Source organism: Mastacembelus armatus, chromosome 22 (genome assembly GCF_900324485.2).
Source record: "Mastacembelus armatus chromosome 22, fMasArm1.2, whole genome shotgun sequence".
Lineage (NCBI taxonomy): Eukaryota > Metazoa > Chordata > Actinopteri > Synbranchiformes > Mastacembelidae > Mastacembelus > Mastacembelus armatus.
In genome coordinates, this window is record NC_046654.1 from 19651323 (window position 1) to 19668833 (window position 17511).

Here is a 17511-nt window from a genome sequence, read left to right on the forward strand (position 1 = left end):
AAACATGTAGGTAGAGGGAACAGGCAAAACCAGTTCATGTTACAAGTGTGGAAAAGAAGGATATATAAAACATGATTGTCCAAAGTGGAAAAAGAAAAAGAAAATCCACAAAGCCAAAAGTATGGTGTGTGATGTGTAGGGATTAGAAGTTATTATATGCTTTGTATCAACTGCTTGAAAAAGAAAGTGACCTTGAGTGCACCATAGCATAACTAGGAAAAGAGATAGAGAGGCGAAAACCTGTAAACTCAAGTGAGAGGCTGGCCTGAAGCTGAGGTGAAGGGCTTGCCAAAAGCTCAGGTGAAAGGCTGGCTGGAGACTCGAGTGAAGGTCTGGCCGGAGACTAAGGCGAAGAGCTAGCCAGAAACTCAGGTGAGACGCCTGCTGGAAACTCAGGTGAGAGGCCTGCTGGAAACTGAGGGGAGAGGCTAGCTGAAGATCTAGGTGACTGGAAGGGAACCTCAGCGGGGACGCTGTCATCGGCACACTGAATGTCTGGAAGTAGGATTTGTGACTCGGCAGGGACGTTGTCGTCAGCACACTGAGATTCTAGAATCCTTGGCGGAACCTCAGCGGGGACACTGTCATCGGTGCACCGACATCTATGTGCTTTGTTCCTGCATGATCAACAGGATACTTTGCTATTGCGATAGCTGCTTGGTTATCCTCCAGAGTCACTGTTGGTGTATCATCCATTTCAAGATCACTCAGTAGTTGTTTCAACCAAGTCCCTTCTTGAGTGCTTCTTGACTGAGTGCTACATACTCAGTTTCTGCTGTTGAAAGTGCAACTGATGACTGCTTCTTACTCAGCCAACTCACTGCTCTTGCACCCAGTAAAAATATGTTACCCGTGGTTGAGCGACGCTCATCTTGATTTCCAGCCCAGTCAGCATCTGAGTATCCCACTAAAGCTTCTGCCTCTGACTCATACTCGAGAGCAAGGTTTTTGGTACCTTTCAAGTATCTGAAGATTCTTCTCACAGCTGTGAGATGTGCAGTATTTGGATTTGCATTAAACCTTGACACAACACTCACTGCTTGTGCTATATCTGGTTGTGTGGCCATAGCTGCATACAGCAAACTTCCTCCCATAGACTGATAGGTACTTGGATTCACAGGCTTACTGACGTCATTTTTTTCTCAACTTGACATTTGAGTCAGCTGGTGTTGCAACTGGATTGGCATTGTCCATTCCATATTTCTGCAAAATAGCTTCAGTGTAGTGCTTTTGATGAAGCATGACATAGTTCTGTGTCTTGTCTTGCACAACAGAAATGCCCAAGATGTAAGAAAGCTCACCCATATCTTCCATTGTGCAGCGCTTCTTGAGAGCCATTTTCAACTCATTCATGCTTTCCATTGACTCTGTAATCAAGATCAGATCAACATACACAGCTAGTATTTCTAGTTGCTCTCGAGATCTCACAAACACACACGTCTGATTTGCTTTGTGTAAAACCAATGTCCTTCATGAACTCTGTGAAGGCTTTGCTCCAGCATCGAGGAGACTGCTTTAATCCATATATTGACTTGTTCAGTTTGCACACTAAGTGTTCCTGTCCTGGTTTAATGTAGCCTTCAGGTTGCTCCATGTAGATTTCCTCTTCCAGATATCCATTTAGGAATGCAGTTGGTGCACATGTAGTTTATTCTGAACTGCAAAAGCCAACAGTGTACGAATTGAGCTGAATCGCACCACTGGTGAAAATGTTTCATCATAATCAACACCATTTTTCTGTGAATATCCTTTAGCAAAAAGTTGGCAATTGTATCTTTCCACTTGTCCATCACTGTGATGCTCGACTTTAAACACCCACTTTGATCCAATAGCCTTTCGATCCTTGGGTAACTCCACTAACCACTCACCTGAGTGGCTACATCCAGGAACACGTTGTCTTAGTAAACAAGTCAGATAACCTCAGAATGAGGAGTACCTAGAAACGATCAGTAAAGAAACCTCAGAATCAGGTTGATTCATTCTGGAGCCTCAAAACATATGACGTACCACAAAAGAAAGTCTTCAACAGTATCAGAACTTTACAGGGCCACAGTCTGTCAAACTTGGTGATGGCAGAGTGCTTGAAGCACAAGGGTCTGGCAACATCAAAATGAGAATGGCATTCAGAGTCAGTGATGTAAAACATGTAATGATGTATGATGTCCTGTATATTCCAAAGTTATACAGGAATATTTTCTCAGTGGGAGCTACTGCCAAGAAAGGCAACACAGTGCAGTTCAAGAAGTGCCGGTGCTATATCCGTGGGAAAGATGGGAGTCTTCAAGGATTAGGGTCACAAAGATCTGATGGACTGTATCAACTGGACATTGAGGGAAGTCACAGCACATCAGTTGCAGCCAGTCTGTGGCATCAGCCACTAGGTCACACAAATAAACTGACTGAACTCAAAAATCTGGTGAAAGGAGTGGACTTTACTACAGAAAAGGAAACTACCTTCTGTGAAGTATGTGTTGAGGGCAAGTTGTCCTGAAACCGTGGGAGAAATACACTCCAAAATCAAGTTGCAGCTGGTTCATTCTGATGTCTGTGGCCCCATGCAGACTGAATCCATAGGTGGAGCGAAGTATTTTGTCACTTTCATTGATGACTACTCCAGATGCTGCAAGGTATATGCCATTCGTGAAAAAAGTGAAGTTCTGAGTAAATTCAAAGAATTTGAGAAGACATTCTCAAATGAATGTGGACAAAAAGTGAAGAAACTGAGAACTGATAATGGTGGGGAATACAAATCCAAAGAGTTTCAAGAATATGTGAAATCTCAGGGTATCCACCATGAGATGACTGTACCTCATGCACCTCAGCAAAATGTTGTAGCAGAAAGGAAAAACAGAACATTGATTGAAGAAGCAAGGAGTATGTTGTCACATGCCAAGCTACCAAAAATGTACAGGGCTGAAGCTATAGCAACTGCAGTTTACATACGAAGATCTGTCCTGAAGAAGGAGACACCTTTTCAAAGATGGTACGGAAAAAAGCTAGACATGAGTCACATGAGGATTTTTGGTTGCATTGCTTATGCACGTCTCAGACACAGAAAGAAGAAAACTGGGCAAAAAGGCAGAAAAACTTTGTTTTTGTTTGTTTTTTATCCCATAACTTGTTTCATGGGATATGCAGCCAGTGCCAAAGGGTATCGTCTCCTGGATGAAGAAAAAAGGAGAATATTCATTTGTCTTCAATGAATCAGACTTTGGATGGATACAGGAAATAAAAGTGTCCTCATCAGAGAATTAAGTGAACTTAAACATAAATGAAAGAGAAATGAAGAAATGAGACCATAGCCAGTGAAGTGTCTACAGAAAGTAGAAGGATCAGAAAGCCTCCAAAAAGATACGGATATAATGAGTTTGTAGACATAGCAAATGTTGATTATTATGCCAATGTGTGTTGTACCACAGAGCCAAGTACACTAAAAGAAGCGATGAGGAGTCCAAAAGCAGAAGAATGGCAGAAAGCAGCTAACTTAACAGTATGAATCACTGCTGATAAATGACACATGGGACTTAGTGGAGTTACCCAAGGATCGAAAGGCTATTGGATCAAAGTGGGTGTTTAAAGTCGAGCATCACAGTGATGGACAAGTGGAAAGATACAATTGCCAACTTTTTGCTAAAGGATATTCACAGAAAAATGGTGTTGATTATGATGAAACATTTTCACCAGTGGTGCGATTCAGCTCAATTCGTACACTGTTGGCTTTTGCAGTTCAGAATAAACTACATGTGCACCAACTGCATTCCTAAATGGATATCTGGAAGAGGAAATCTACATAGAGCAACCTGAAGGCTACATTAAACCAGGACAGGAACACTTAGTGTGCAAACTGAACAAGTCAATATATGGATTAAAGCAGTCTCCTCTATGCTGGAGCAAAGCCTTCACAGAGTTCATGAAGGACATTGGTTTTACACAGAGCAAATCAGACGTGTGTGTTTGTAAGATCTCGAGAGCAACTAGAAATACTAGCTGTGTATGTTGATCTGATCTTGATTACAGAGTCAATGGAAAGCATGAATGAGTTGAAAATGGCTCTCAAGAAGCGCTGCAAGATGGAAGATATGGGTGAGCTTTCTTACATCTTGGGCATTTCTGTTGTGCAAGACAAGACAGAACTATGTCATGCTTCATCAAAAGCACTACATTAAAGCTATTTTGCAGAAATATGGAATGGACAATGCCAATCCAGTTGCAACACCAGCTGACTCAAATGTCAAGTTGAGAAAAAAATGACGTCAGTAAGCCTGTGAATCCAAGTACCTATCAGTCTATGGGAGGAAGTTTGCTGTATGCAGCTATGGCCACACAACCAGATATAGCACAAGCAGTGAGTGTTGTGTCAAGGTTTAATGCAAATCCAAATACTGCACATCTCACAGCTGTGAGAAGAATCTTCAGATACTTGAAAGGTACCAAAAACCTTGCTCTCGAGTCAGAGGCAGAAGCTTTAGTGGGATACTCAGATGCTGACTGGGCTGGAGATCAAGATGAGCGTCGCTCAACCACGGGTAATATATTTTTACTGGGTGCAAGAGCAGTGAGTTGGCTGAGTAAGAAGCAGTCATCAGTTGCACTTTCAACAGCAGAAACTGAGTATGTAGCACTCAGTCCTAATCAAGTCCAATCAGTTTAATTAAACACAGCTGGACTCCAATGAAGGAGCAGAACCATCTCAAGGAGGATCAGAAGAAATGGACAGCATGTGAGTTAAATATGAGTGTCACTGCAAAGGGTCTGAATACTTATGACCATGTGATATTTCAGTTTTTCTTTTTTAATAAATTTGCAAAAGTTTCTACATTTCTGTTTTTTTCTGTCAAGATGGGGTGCTGAGTGTACATTAATGAGAAATAAAATGAACTTTTTTGATTTTGGCAAATGGCTGCAATGACACAAAGAGTGAAAAATTTAAAGGGGTCTGAATACTTTCCGTACCCACTGTCATTCAGGATATCCCAGTATCTCCATAAAAAGTCTCCAGTTAATCCAAAATGCTGCAGCCAGAGTCCTGACAGGAACTAGCAAGAGAGATCATATTTCTCCTATATTGGCTTCATTGGCTCCCTGTAAAATCCAGAATAGAATTTAAAATCCTTTTCCTGACATACAAATCCCTTCATGATCAAGCGCCTTTATACCTTAAAGACCTCATAGTACCATATTATCCCAATAGACCACTTCGCTCTCAGACTGCAGGTCTACTTGTGGTTCCCAGAGTTTCCAAAAGTAGAATGGGAGGCAGAGCCTTTACCTATCAAGCTCCTCTCTGTGGAACCAGCTTCCGGTCCGGGTTCAGGAGACAAACACGCTCTACACTTTTAAGGCTAGACTTAAAACCTTCCTTTTTTTCCCCTATAGTTAGGGTTGGTTCTGGTGACCCTGGACCATCCCTTAGTTATGCTGCTATAGACCTAGACTGCCTGAGGATTCTCCGTTGGTGCACTGAGCTCCCCTACCCTAACCCTAACACTCCCTTCCCTTCCCCTCTCTCCCTCTCTTTCTCTCTCTCTCTCTCTGTACCTTCTGCAGGTGTCCCCAGTCCTGGAGCTGTATATCGCTGATGTGCAGTTACTGGCCCCACCAACCTGCAGTGTCTATTTGTTGTTTATTGTTGCTGTTCTTTTCTCTCTCCTCTATCCACTCACCCCAACTGGTCGAGGCAGTGGCTGCCCAAACTGAGCCTGGTTCTGCTGGAGGTTTGTTCTTCCGTTAAAGGGAGTTTTTCCTCTCCACTGTCGCCAAGTGCTGCTCATAAGGGAATTGAGAAACTAGCTGATCTGAGAAACTAGATGAATTAACGAATAAAACATTAGAACAGTTTAACAGTAGGTTGTTTGCAGCTGTGGAAAAGAAATCTTGAAATTAATTTATTTTCTGTGTTTGAGTCTAAGGTCTAAACACAGTTTAGGAGGAAGCTCTAAGTAACTATAGAAACCACCTGAGATTTTGTGGAAACAACCAGCACAGCCACAGATTACTTGCTTGTCCTCAGGTTTACTGAGGCTCGGTCCGTTTCGATGTGGGCTGGACTGACTGCAGTCTGCCAGCGGGTTTCTAGGAGAGACGTAGGTGTTCCATGAAGTCCTGGGCTGCAGGCCTGGAGTCCGTTCGTTACCTTTTCTCGCTCTCCATCTGGCCGCTGCAGGGTTGTCTCATGGATTTTGGTTGATGTGAGATGGTCAACTGGAGATGAGCTGTAGGACAGCCACACACATTTTTGTTTCTCTCCTGTGCGTGAGCAGTAAAAATTTTTAAGTTTTAAGAATGTTTTTCTACGATGGGAACAATAATTTCTTATTCCACCCAGCAAGGTTGAAACATGACAAAGTAACTAACCAGAGTCAATAGTTCAGGAACATCATAAAAGGAAATCAATAACTTCATAGTTATATTGATTAACTACAAGCATGAATAACAGATAAACAATAGCACAGCTTCTATATTACACCATACTCTGACAGCGATGCTCTGTATAGGTCTGGTCACACATGGTACATATTTAGCAATCAAAGCAGAAATAGTATGATCATTGTATATATAGTCATTGTATAGGTTTCAGGTTTTGCCTGAAAGGGAGTAGTTTCAAAGGTATTTATGGCAGGATGTAAAGCAAGGGGGGTTTCTTCATCAAGAGCCAGTGATCTGCTCTTTATCAAATGGATTCTTGCGGTGATTCTCAAGTGCAGTACTTGTTGGAGAGATTGTACCATCCCCTGTTGTAGGTCACTATAAGTTTCAGGGCAATAAATTGTTTCAAAAGGTACAAGTCTTGGAATGTGAACATATTTTCCTGCCTTAGGTCTGCTACACCCTATTTCAAGTATTACTGATCCATATTGTATTCAATAGTTTAAAGTAAATTAAGCCATGTCTCTCTTGCTGCAGATTGAAACTGAATCAGATATTTTTCATGTGAAGTGCACTGGTTAATGATGGGCCGCAATGCCCTTAGCACAGAGCCCCAAATAAAAGGTGAGCATGACAGAGTCTTTTGAAAGGAGCTAGTCATCTGGAAGAGTTTAGTGTAAAGTAGTAGGAGAGTTATGTGGGACCCAGGGAGCGCATGTCTTCAGCCTACTGCTTGGCCAGAGGGATTTGTTTGCTTTAAACAATCCAAACAGTAAGAAGAAAGAGTGGGCCTTACAGTTCCACTATGGGAATGTCTTTCCCATCTCTTTCTGTCAAACATACACATTTCCTTGCATATTATGTATGTAGGGGGATGTCTGTTCACTAATATAAACACACAATTTGGTTATTGTTTATGCTATCTCTTTAGCTACCCACCATCTTTGTCTGGATCAGAATATCAAGAGTATACATAGTGCTTAAGCTGAAGGCTTTTGGTGGTCTTTTTAACGTCTTCTCCATTTTTCAGTTATTTTTCTGTTTTAGGGCAATAAATTGGAATGTAAAGCTTTGTTTCAAAGCTTTAAGGGGCATTAACCAATTAAAATGTTATGTTGTGATTTAGGTTGCAAAAAGGTAACATTTAAAAAAGGGACATGCATTCTGGCTCTTTCAAAGGGTTTGAAACTAGAATGAAGTTTTAACTTAACGTGTTTAAGTATGTATTGTGATGTTACAGAAACTGTTTTGTACTTTACTTTTAAAATAGTAAGATGACGATCACAAAATATAAAAATAGGTGGCAGGACTTTCAGGACCTTCATGATGCTACAATTTCAGTAACAGAACAGTTACCTTTAGCCATAGTAATTGCATGCTTGGGATATGACAACATGGATCTTTATTTTCAATATTTTAGATTGCCTTTGCAAAAAAAAAAGACAATATCATTAAGCTGTTCAAATGCCAAAATATGACAGATCTGACACAGAATTTTAAACAAGTGGATCTGTAAACTATGTAAATGACTACATGTAAATATAAATTAATTTTTACCACACACTGGGTAATAAATTTACTGCACCTTTGTTTTCACTTTCTAATACGTTTGGCCACCTGAGGTCTGTTTCAAACCTTCTTATTAAGGAATTTCTGGCTACTATCAAGCACCTTTATTTAAATTAGATGGCTCTGTTTTTAAAATAAGGATTATTTAAAGGTGTGTATGTTGTTTGATATTATTTTTTTAATTTTGCTTATACTGCACAATCCACCAGACTGTTATCTTTAGAATTTAGCTGTTAATAACACAGCACATTTTGTTGACGTCCACATATACATACACCCAACCACCTTGCCTGGTCCCCATGTTAATTTTTTAACAATTTATTTTTTATTTTTAATAATTTCAGTTGCCCTGTGATGGACTGGTGACCTGTCCAGGGTGTACCCCTGCCTTTCACCCGAGAGAGAGCTGGGATAGGCTCCAGCAGATCCCTGTGACCCTGGTTTTCAGGAAAAAGCGGGTATAGAAGATGGATGGATGGATCATTTCAGTTAAAAGAACTACATTGGGAATAGGCCAAACTATAACCATAAGTGTTCCACCATTAATTCTAGTTTTCTCAGTTCACAAAAGAAATGTGTTGTCACTCATCATGTTAGAATGTCACCTTTCCAAACTGTAATGTTGTGACTCCATCTGCTGTAATAACAGGGAATTACTACTTTGTAGCTGCAGGATACCACTGACATTTAATTAGCAAATGAACATCAAGTGTGTTCACAGTAGGTTTTAAAATATTATCACTGAGCACAGAATGAAATCTTGGACATAATTAGTTCCCTGGCTGTTTTTTGGTTTTGTGGTCAATGCCCTTGGTTACTGCCTCTTGCCCATCATGACCCTTTCTGCATGTACTCCATGCAGTAAGAACTTACTTATACTTACTGTTATCTAACCTGACTCTAAGGTCTTTGAGGTGCACAGGTCAGGATGACCAGTCCATGGGATTTTCATGAAACATGTTTGTGTATGTTTTCTCTGTTTATAGCTTGAGTAGAGTGCTCTGTTTGCTGACAAGATTGTCCTTGGGTGTTTAAGGCAGTTTTCTCAGTTGGCAATAAAATATTACTCAGTCTTTTATGGTAAGGGTCTGTGTTCTGAAATTATTAAACCCAGCCTCTTGGGATGCTTGTGGGCAGATTAAATGTGGTGGTTCTTTTGCTACCAATGTTTGAAATCAAACTCTCAAGTCGACAAAGTCTGAGCCAAAGGCTTATTATGCACTTGCAACAGTTGCAAATCAACCTATTCCCCGGAGATACACTAACTGTTGTTTATTGTGTTCAACCTTATATTTGTTACAAGTCTCCTCCTTTTGGGGTTTTCCAGCCATAAATATCGGGGCCCTACTGTCAATATATTCTCTGAATTATTGGTATCACATACAACTAGTGATGGGACGCTCGAGCCTGTATGCTCGACACAGTATCGATCTTTTGAGCCGGAAGTGTCGCTGAGCAGTGTTTCGATCCCTGCTTCAACATGCCCAAAATCACGTGATCGCTGCGAGTGAGGCCTTGTTACGTCACATGACGTGTCGAGCTGCTTCGCGGGAATTATGAAGGAGCTGAGCTTTTCAATATGTCAAGGCTTTAAAAGGTCTGAGTCACTGCTCAAACCGTGGGTTTTTTGAGAGGAGGAGATTGCTAGAGACATTATTATTACCATTTGAATTGTAGTCAGGGAGAGTATTAGTTTACATTTAGGTTTAGGTATATTTAGTTTAGTTATATTTAGTTTAGTTCCAAACACTGAATAACACACACACAGACACCACACACTTATTCACACACCAGGCAGACATAGAAACAGAGTAGGTTTAGTAATAGATGGGTAAGTCAGAGAGTGAGTTGAGGGACTGAAAGTTGTGTGAGATTCTGTGTGTGAAAGGTGAGTGACTGAGTGAGCCAGTGAGTGAATGAGGTTATATAGAGGAAGAACCAGTGCCAAACACAGCACGATCACATGCCTGGGAGCACTTTGATTTAATTACCCCCAAAAAGGTCAAATTCCTGATTTGTGCTCAGGAGCTGACAGCAGCAACACGTCCTCAGTGCTGCGACACCTGCGCTCCAAACACCCAGAGACACACCTAAAACAGTAGCAGTAGCTGCTGCTGCTGCTGCTGCTGGTGGAGACTATTATCATTGTCTTTTACATAGCTGTACACACAAATTATATTTGAATGTAATCAACTTCAAATAATAAGCAGGTATAGATAATGAATGAATGAATACACTTCATCAGTCAGCACCAGACGAAGAACCTGGGCCTGAGGCAGGAGTTCAGGACAACCTGTGGGATCTTTTGGACAGCCGAGTTGGTTAGAATTATTAACATAAGTATTATTTTGTTATGCAAAAAAAATGACTGACTTGCTTTTTGTTTTATGTGCCACTCAAAAATCACATAGTGCAACAGCAGATGCAACTGTGGAAATCCAGAGATACCTGTCTGAGCCCTACATCTCCAGAGGAGAAGACCCACTCAGTTACTGGGCTACACATGTATCCCCATCTTTTCAGATGGCCAAGATATACTTTCACATGCCAGCTACATCAGTACCATGCGAGCAGGTCTTCTCCAAAGCTGAAGAGGTAGTGAGCCACAAAAGGAGCAGATTAAAACCATTAAATTAGATCATTAAATTAGATTCAAACTGTAGAAATAATTCTTTTTCTAAATAAAAATCTTTGAACCCACACAAATGCCAAAGTCACTGAAATACCCCATTTATAATATAAAAAACAAAGTTGCATAAGCATCAGCATCAAAATACTACCAATACAATTTTACTATTACACATATTTGCCTCGTCAAGGCTGCCTGTTGTACAAACATCTTTAAATATTGCCATATACAAAGACAAAAACAATGACACACTTTTGACAAAATAACTTTTATTATAGCCACAAAGACTTTTGACACTGCTTTGTATTTCAGTAGGAAGCAGATGAAAAGACAGGTAGTCACACAGACATGCTAATCATGTTACTGACCACTGTGTATTCACTTATGTGTATGTCATGCCGGCATGATTTATATGCGACTGACTCTGATGTGTAAATTGAAACTTCTGAGTTGATATAAGTTAGCCTTTTTCCTTTGTCCTGGGTCAATCAGTATTGACCTGTTCTGCAGATTGTATGCTCCACTGTGACTCTGCTGCTTTGGCTTATTAAAATTGCCATCCTATAACCTGAGATTTGCCTCCTACTGCTTTTTGCCATGACAATAATTACAGCTACATTAATTCCACAAGAGAAAATAATAACAAAATAAAGAACAAGAGATTATCATCAACAGGAGAAGTTAAGTTATTACCCTTATTACTCCCACAATAGGGAAATTGCATTACCACCCAAAGTGCACACACACAGCAGTGAACACACACACCCGGAGCAGTGGACAGCCATTGCTGTTGCGCCTGGGGAGCAGTTGGGCTCAGTGCCTTGCTCAATGGTCTCAATGAGAGAAGGAGAGGGCTGGCTATTCACTCCGCCCCCACCGACAATTCTAATACCTACTCCTGTCCTGAGACTGGAACAAGTCCGAGTCTCTATCCATTAGGCCACGACTGCCCCATGACGACAGCAATTAAATAAATGATAAGAGAGAAAAGAGAATATGTTCAGATCATTTATTGGCTTTAACTGGCAGTAATACTGGAAAATCAGAAGCAAGGATCCCTGCTCATGTAGGATTAGATGGTAATTGTTAGGTAAATCCCGTTAATAAATTGACTCAGAGGACAAACTTCAGTAAGATTATATAGAAGTTTTACTTGCAAGGAATGACAGTCATACAGCAGCTTAATACAGCTTGAGAAATTCTGGCTGTTAGCAGCCCATCAATTTTGATGTTATGATCATGTAAGCAGAAAGGAGAGGTAATTTCCCACAGCAAGACATCTGGGTATACCAAGAGTCCTTTTTCAAAAAGTCAAGGTCAGCGCAAACTGTTCTCACTGAAAGCAAAAATGATATTTCCACAATACACAATAGGCTGTGTTTCAATTATACGAAAGTAAGGTGGATTAGGTCATAGGATAGGAAAACATTTTCATTTTCTCTAACAGTAATGAAGAGGCTGGTGCAGTAGCAAAACAAGCCTGAAAGTATAAAACTATTTCATCTAAATTAAATTAAATGAAATTAAGAGTATCACACATAAAACATAAAGTATGGCAAGAACAGTGAGATGAAGGAGAAAAAGGTAGACATTTATATAAAATATAAAGGAAGCTAGGAAAGGACATCACCCAATAGGTAAATGCATAAACTAAAATCAAGATGAGACAGTAAAACATGTAGTAATGGAAAGTAAAGCATACTGAAGAGGTTGAAAAGTTGAAAACAAATGTAGCATCTGTAGAGAGTATATCGAGTAGTAACTGTAGATTATTAAGGTAAAATGTATAAAGTGTGTGTGTGTGTGTGCGCTATTTGATTGCTCTCAACTCAACTATTTTTAAAATAAAAATAGTTGAGTTGTTCTTTCGGGCCAATGTCTTTCCTTAGCCTACTCCAGTTCAGTAGCTGGCAGTAATACAGCAAATTCTGCTTGAAACCCGCCAATACGCAACACAAGAAGAAGAAGAAGAATAAGAAGAAGAAGAGGAAGAAGAAGGGGAAATAGGCAGAAGGGGGAGGATATCGTTCAGTGGGAATTGCTGTATGTTCAAGGTGGTTTTGTATATCAGAATGCATATATGAAATTCGACTGCCTTAGTTCATAATTGAAAGTAATTAACATTGAAGTATTTTAACATGTGGGCGTTGTTTTCTCGAATGTATTACATTATAGATGTATTACATCAATGTTTTGCCTTCTACAGTCATTGCAAACAGACCTCGCTGACGTGTCATTATGATTGCTGTAAATCTCCGATCAATTGCGCACTCGAAACAGAGGAGCCACTGATTTAACTACGCAAATACGAACGGCGGCCCGATTGACCACAATGCTGAGGTGGTTCAAACGTTAGTTGTATGTATCATTGTATGCTGCGGCTATAAATGCGTCATACGTTGCTGCAGTTTTGCGCAATATTGACTTTCCTCAATATTTCTTCAACAGCCGGAAACAAAACAAGCACGTCATGTGATTTCATGTCTGTGCATCTTGTTTGTAGCTAGTTGTTAGTTGTAATTTTACTTAGGAGCATTCGAAGAAGGTAATGTTGTGTCCTCGTTTACCTTTGTGCTTTATTAATAGCAAAACAGTGTTGAATTATAAAAGGAAGCAGAAATATCGTCAGTTTTGCAAATTTGCTAACATGTATTATTATTATTTATGTTAGAATGGTTTATTCAATTTAAATAACCAATGGTTAGCTGTACTAACAGATATTCTGCTTTATTTGTGGCGTCATATTAATAAGAACGTTTAATGGAGCTTGTTTCTCTGCACAGTTGCCGAACATCCTCTACAACACGAAAAACACTGGCCAGCATGGCTGACGTGAGTATGCGTTAGCTAACTCATGGGAGAAACAAACAAAAACGGCACTTTGAAATATTAATAACAAAATTAAACGTTTCATATATGTGGTGTAAACGATGTTGAGGAAAAATATTCAGTGTAATTTATTTCACAAAAGTGGACAAGTGGACATGTATCTGCTTGCCTAACTTTTTCTAACATACGTTTTGCAGGATTTGAAGAGGTACCTGTACAAACAGTTGCAAAGGTGTGTATGATTAAAGTTAAATAATGTTCCATGTTACAGGTGATAGAAATGCTGTCAGCATGTTTAATGTCTGTTTTAAATTTATCTGTTCTCCTAAAGTGTGGATGGTCTGCATGCTATTGTAGTGACTGACAGAGATGGCGTCCCAGTTATCAAAGGTAAGAAACCACACAAATATTCTAGAATGACTTAATTCTAACACAACAAAACCAGCAATAACTGCAACCTTTATATAATGTATTGCACCTGGGCTCTAGGGTTACAGTATCTTTCTCATTAGCATAATCATTTAGTACATAGAATATTGAATTTTTGGTGTCCGTTAGTTTGGTGGATAAAAGACATAATTAAAAATGACAGGTTGGTAGGTAGACTCATTTAATTTTTATTTGCTCATATGCTGTGCTGTACATAAGGCATGTATTCATACTGTAAGCAGCTGGCTTGAAAAAAAGTTTAAAATTTTAGGGAAACTGATGAGATAATGACTGTGGTTTTCAGAGGGTATTTCCTTTTTGCCTTACATTGTGAGGGTGTAAAATCTAACATTTTCATAGACTAATTTGTAGCAGCACAGTATTCCAGTGATTAGCGGTTATGGACAGTGTCTACTCATATTAAAATGCACTGAATTTAGTTTTCTCAAAAAAGGCCTTAAAAATCTTAAATTTTGTTTTCAAGGCAAACAGTCATTATTCTTCCAAGAAGTGTCAGAGAATCTGCCAGCTTGCTACCTAAATAGGAAGCACATCATGCAGTCATCACGGACAAATGTTACTATAAGTGAGAATTGGCAGTACACTCCACAGTACTACTGGTACACAGACAAGCAGTTCAGTCACTTTTATTCAAAGTTTTGTTACTGTTTGGGTGCTATGCTGGCAGACTCCAGCACCCGCTTTGCTTGTCTTCTTCCCCCACCTGGTATACTTCCAACGCCACCTGCCCCTGATCCCATCTCTCCAGATTCACAAAAGCAGTAGCCACAGGTTGCATCTCCCTTGCCACCTGTGTGAATGACAGTCAAGACTCGCTTGGGCTGTTTCCGCAGCCACCTGCTTCATCTCTTCCTTCAGCGCTTTCCAGTCGCTGTTCCCTGCCGCCCATCTGGTTACTGAGCATGACCTCTCTCATGCTGCTTCCTACTGCCAACTGGCAGCTTGCTGTGTGGCTACTCAGACATTTCCCTGTGACACCTGGCTACCGGCAACTCCTGACAAATAGCCAGGTTGTATCAGGGTAATCAGTTTCAGCTGCACCAATTAAGCCACACCAGGTGTCTCTACTGAAGCTGTATCTAATTTTTATCTACCACTAAAAGTCGTCATTAAGTAATGTAATTTCTAAATTAATTACTCAGTTAACAGCTGCTCGGTTGTAGTGAGTAGGTTTGTTCACCGCAAGATGCATGCACATTTATTTTATAATGGCTAGACTATGCTTGGGCAAGGACTGACCCTTGACTGCTGCATATATGTTGTAAACTTGTGAACTTTGATAATAGAACTTGATTAAGTCAATCTTCAGTTCACTGAAGCATGTGGTTTGTACTGTTCAGGTGATGTGTACACCCTGAAGATGTTTTAACAAGTGTTCAGCTCAAAATTGTCATAGCAAATGAGATCATCCTATCGAAGCTTCTAACCCATTGCCTCACAGACTAGTCCCTCACAAGCACCAGGCATGCCACTCTGATACAGGAATAATAAAATGTCACATCACTCATGCTGCTAACTGAAAATTTAGAATCATTAAGGCCTTATTTCCTGCATGGATCTCCAAGTGAAGACCCTTTTTGATCGTTATTACTGTTTTTGTCCATTTTCTCTAGGTTTGGGAATATATCTGGAGTTGTTCTCTGTCACACAGTATATGCATCTCTTGAAGGAAGGAAACAACATAGTAGGACTAGCATTGTTAAAACAGGCATCAAAAGTTTCAGTAGAAACAGACCCCACCCTCCCAATACATCCCTGTATGGAGAGAATAGAACCCATCCTCGGGACAGGTCTTGCATCAAAGCATCTTGGAGCTCATGCATTTTATACTATTTCTGTTCATAGTAGATTTTTATGATTCTGTTTTTGTAGGTCTTGTTACATAATTTTTGGCATGGAGAAGTAAGTCAGTATGGCATTTTGGCACAATGGATTTAAGGTCAATGCAGTGTAAATGTTACATTATGCAGATTTTGTAAGAAAATATGTGAAATTAATTGTGGGATCAGAACGATGGAGTAGCATTGACTCTTTGAAAAATTAATAATTGCTGCTCTGTCCCTGCAGTTGCCAATGACAACGTCCCAGTCCATGCTTTGAGGCCTGGTTTTTTGTCCACTTTTGCTCTGGCCACAGATCAGGGCAGCAAGCTTGGTCTCTCTAAGAACAAGAGCATAATTTGCTACTACAACACTTACCAGGTAAAATAATGGGTAAGCTTATAATGATTCCTATTCCATTATGTCTGCTTGGTTTTCAGCATAACATGATTGTTGTGTGTTTGTGTTAAGCAGATTGTGCAGTTCAATCGGTTGCCACTGGTCATCAGTTTCATTGCCAACAGCAGTGCCAATACAGGTGAAATCTTGAAATGATCATTGTACGTTGTTATTCTTGAACTTCTCTGAAAGCACCAGAGATCATGAATACAAATAGTGTTATCAATGAACAGGGATAGGTTTAGCTGGTTCCATTTTTGGTTTGGCTCCAAGCTTGTCAAATACTGGTTTTTATGAAGCTACACAGCCAATAAATTCATTCAATCATTTATTCACAATCCCTATACTCTCCAAAAAGTGACATGTACAGTCATGTGCGAACTCCATGACAGAGCTATAACCAAGACTGAATAAACATGTCATGACGTTTAGAGTAATACAGCAGATCTCCTTAATTTAAATGCTTGACACACTAAAGTCAAATGATCCGTCAAATGCAATATTTGTCGGTGGGTACTCACAGCAAAAGGGACAGAATGACAAGTCCTTTGCTTAAAGTTCATTTTAAAGTAAGAAGTAGCATTTAAAGTAGAATTTTTAATGACTTGAGAAGAATCATCTCAGTCACGTCAGATATCTCAGCTAGTGTTACACTTTTCAGATTTCATGACCTATAGGAGTGCTACAACCACTTTACCTTTAGGTAATAAAAAGTGCATTGTGCATTTGGTTGACATTTGCTGACTGATAAAATATGAATTCATTATAAATTATAATGAAAATCATAATTTTCAGCAAGTGTAGGTGCTATACCAGGCCTCACTTGAAGTGCATTGTTCATATTGTAATCTGTTGTCAGCTTCCCTTACCTTTAGAGCATAGTGATTGGATATTTACTCGCAGGGATGTCCTTCCTCATCCCATCACGTGAATGGGCACACAAAAACAGACCTCACTGTGTGTTAGTATCAGCTTCTAATTGGACTAACACACCTGATCCAGGTTCTCAACAGTGGGTAGGGCAGGGTAGTTGGAAAACAAGCAGGACAGTGGCCCTCGAAGACTGGAGTGTGACTCTTCTGGTCTAGATAATCACTTAAGTAACTACAGTACACTTTGTGTTCTTAGGTCTCATCGTGAGCCTGGAGAAGGAGTTGGCTCCACTAGTAGAAGAGCTGAGGCAGGTGGTTGAAGTGACATAGGGTCTGACATTTGAGGGCACCATGAGCATGACCCCTGTGAGTCTGGTTCAAACCCTGCTTATGGAATCTCTCTGATGCATTCATGTCCTGTGGGAAACCAGTCAATGTTTTTGCATTTTTAAGTAATGACTTGGAAGTGTTAACATCTGCTGACCTGTTTCTGTTATGATTGAATTTTCCTATACACTTTTTGTCCTGTTGACTGTTCACATCTAATATATGAATTCAATGTCAAAATGTCTGAATA

The 17511-nt window shown here is 39.9% G+C and overlaps 1 protein-coding gene across 4 annotated transcripts; it reads left to right on the forward strand.

Annotated features, from left to right (window-relative positions):
• Positions 1-12535: 12535 nt before the first annotated feature.
• lamtor3 (late endosomal/lysosomal adaptor, MAPK and MTOR activator 3) lies at positions 12536-17501 on the forward strand. Of its 4 annotated transcripts, none has more exons than XM_026301710.1 (7): positions 12536-12618; positions 13348-13396; positions 13591-13625; positions 13725-13783; positions 15911-16044; positions 16138-16201; positions 17191-17501. In XM_026301710.1, the coding sequence occupies exons 2-7, from the start codon at positions 13388-13390 to the stop codon at positions 17262-17264; spliced, it is 375 nt and encodes a 124-aa protein (XP_026157495.1). In that variant the 5' UTR covers positions 12536-12618; positions 13348-13387; the 3' UTR covers positions 17265-17501. The 4 variants fall into 4 exon arrangements, with proteins under 4 accessions (XP_026157495.1, XP_026157512.1, XP_026157521.1 ...); XM_026301727.1 differs by having other exon boundaries at positions 12538-12607; XM_026301736.2 differs by having other exon boundaries at positions 12599-12677.
• Positions 17502-17511: the final 10 nt, after the last annotated feature.

Excerpts from the sequence above, each read along its gene's own strand:
- lamtor3 (XM_026301710.1), top strand. Across the intron at positions 13,626-13,724 it reads CTGTACAAACAGTTGCAAAG|TGTGGATGGTCTGCATGCTA; the intron begins GTGTGTATGATT and ends GTTCTCCTAAAG. Across the intron at positions 13,784-15,910 it reads TGGCGTCCCAGTTATCAAAG|TTGCCAATGACAACGTCCCA; the intron begins GTAAGAAACCAC and ends CTGTCCCTGCAG.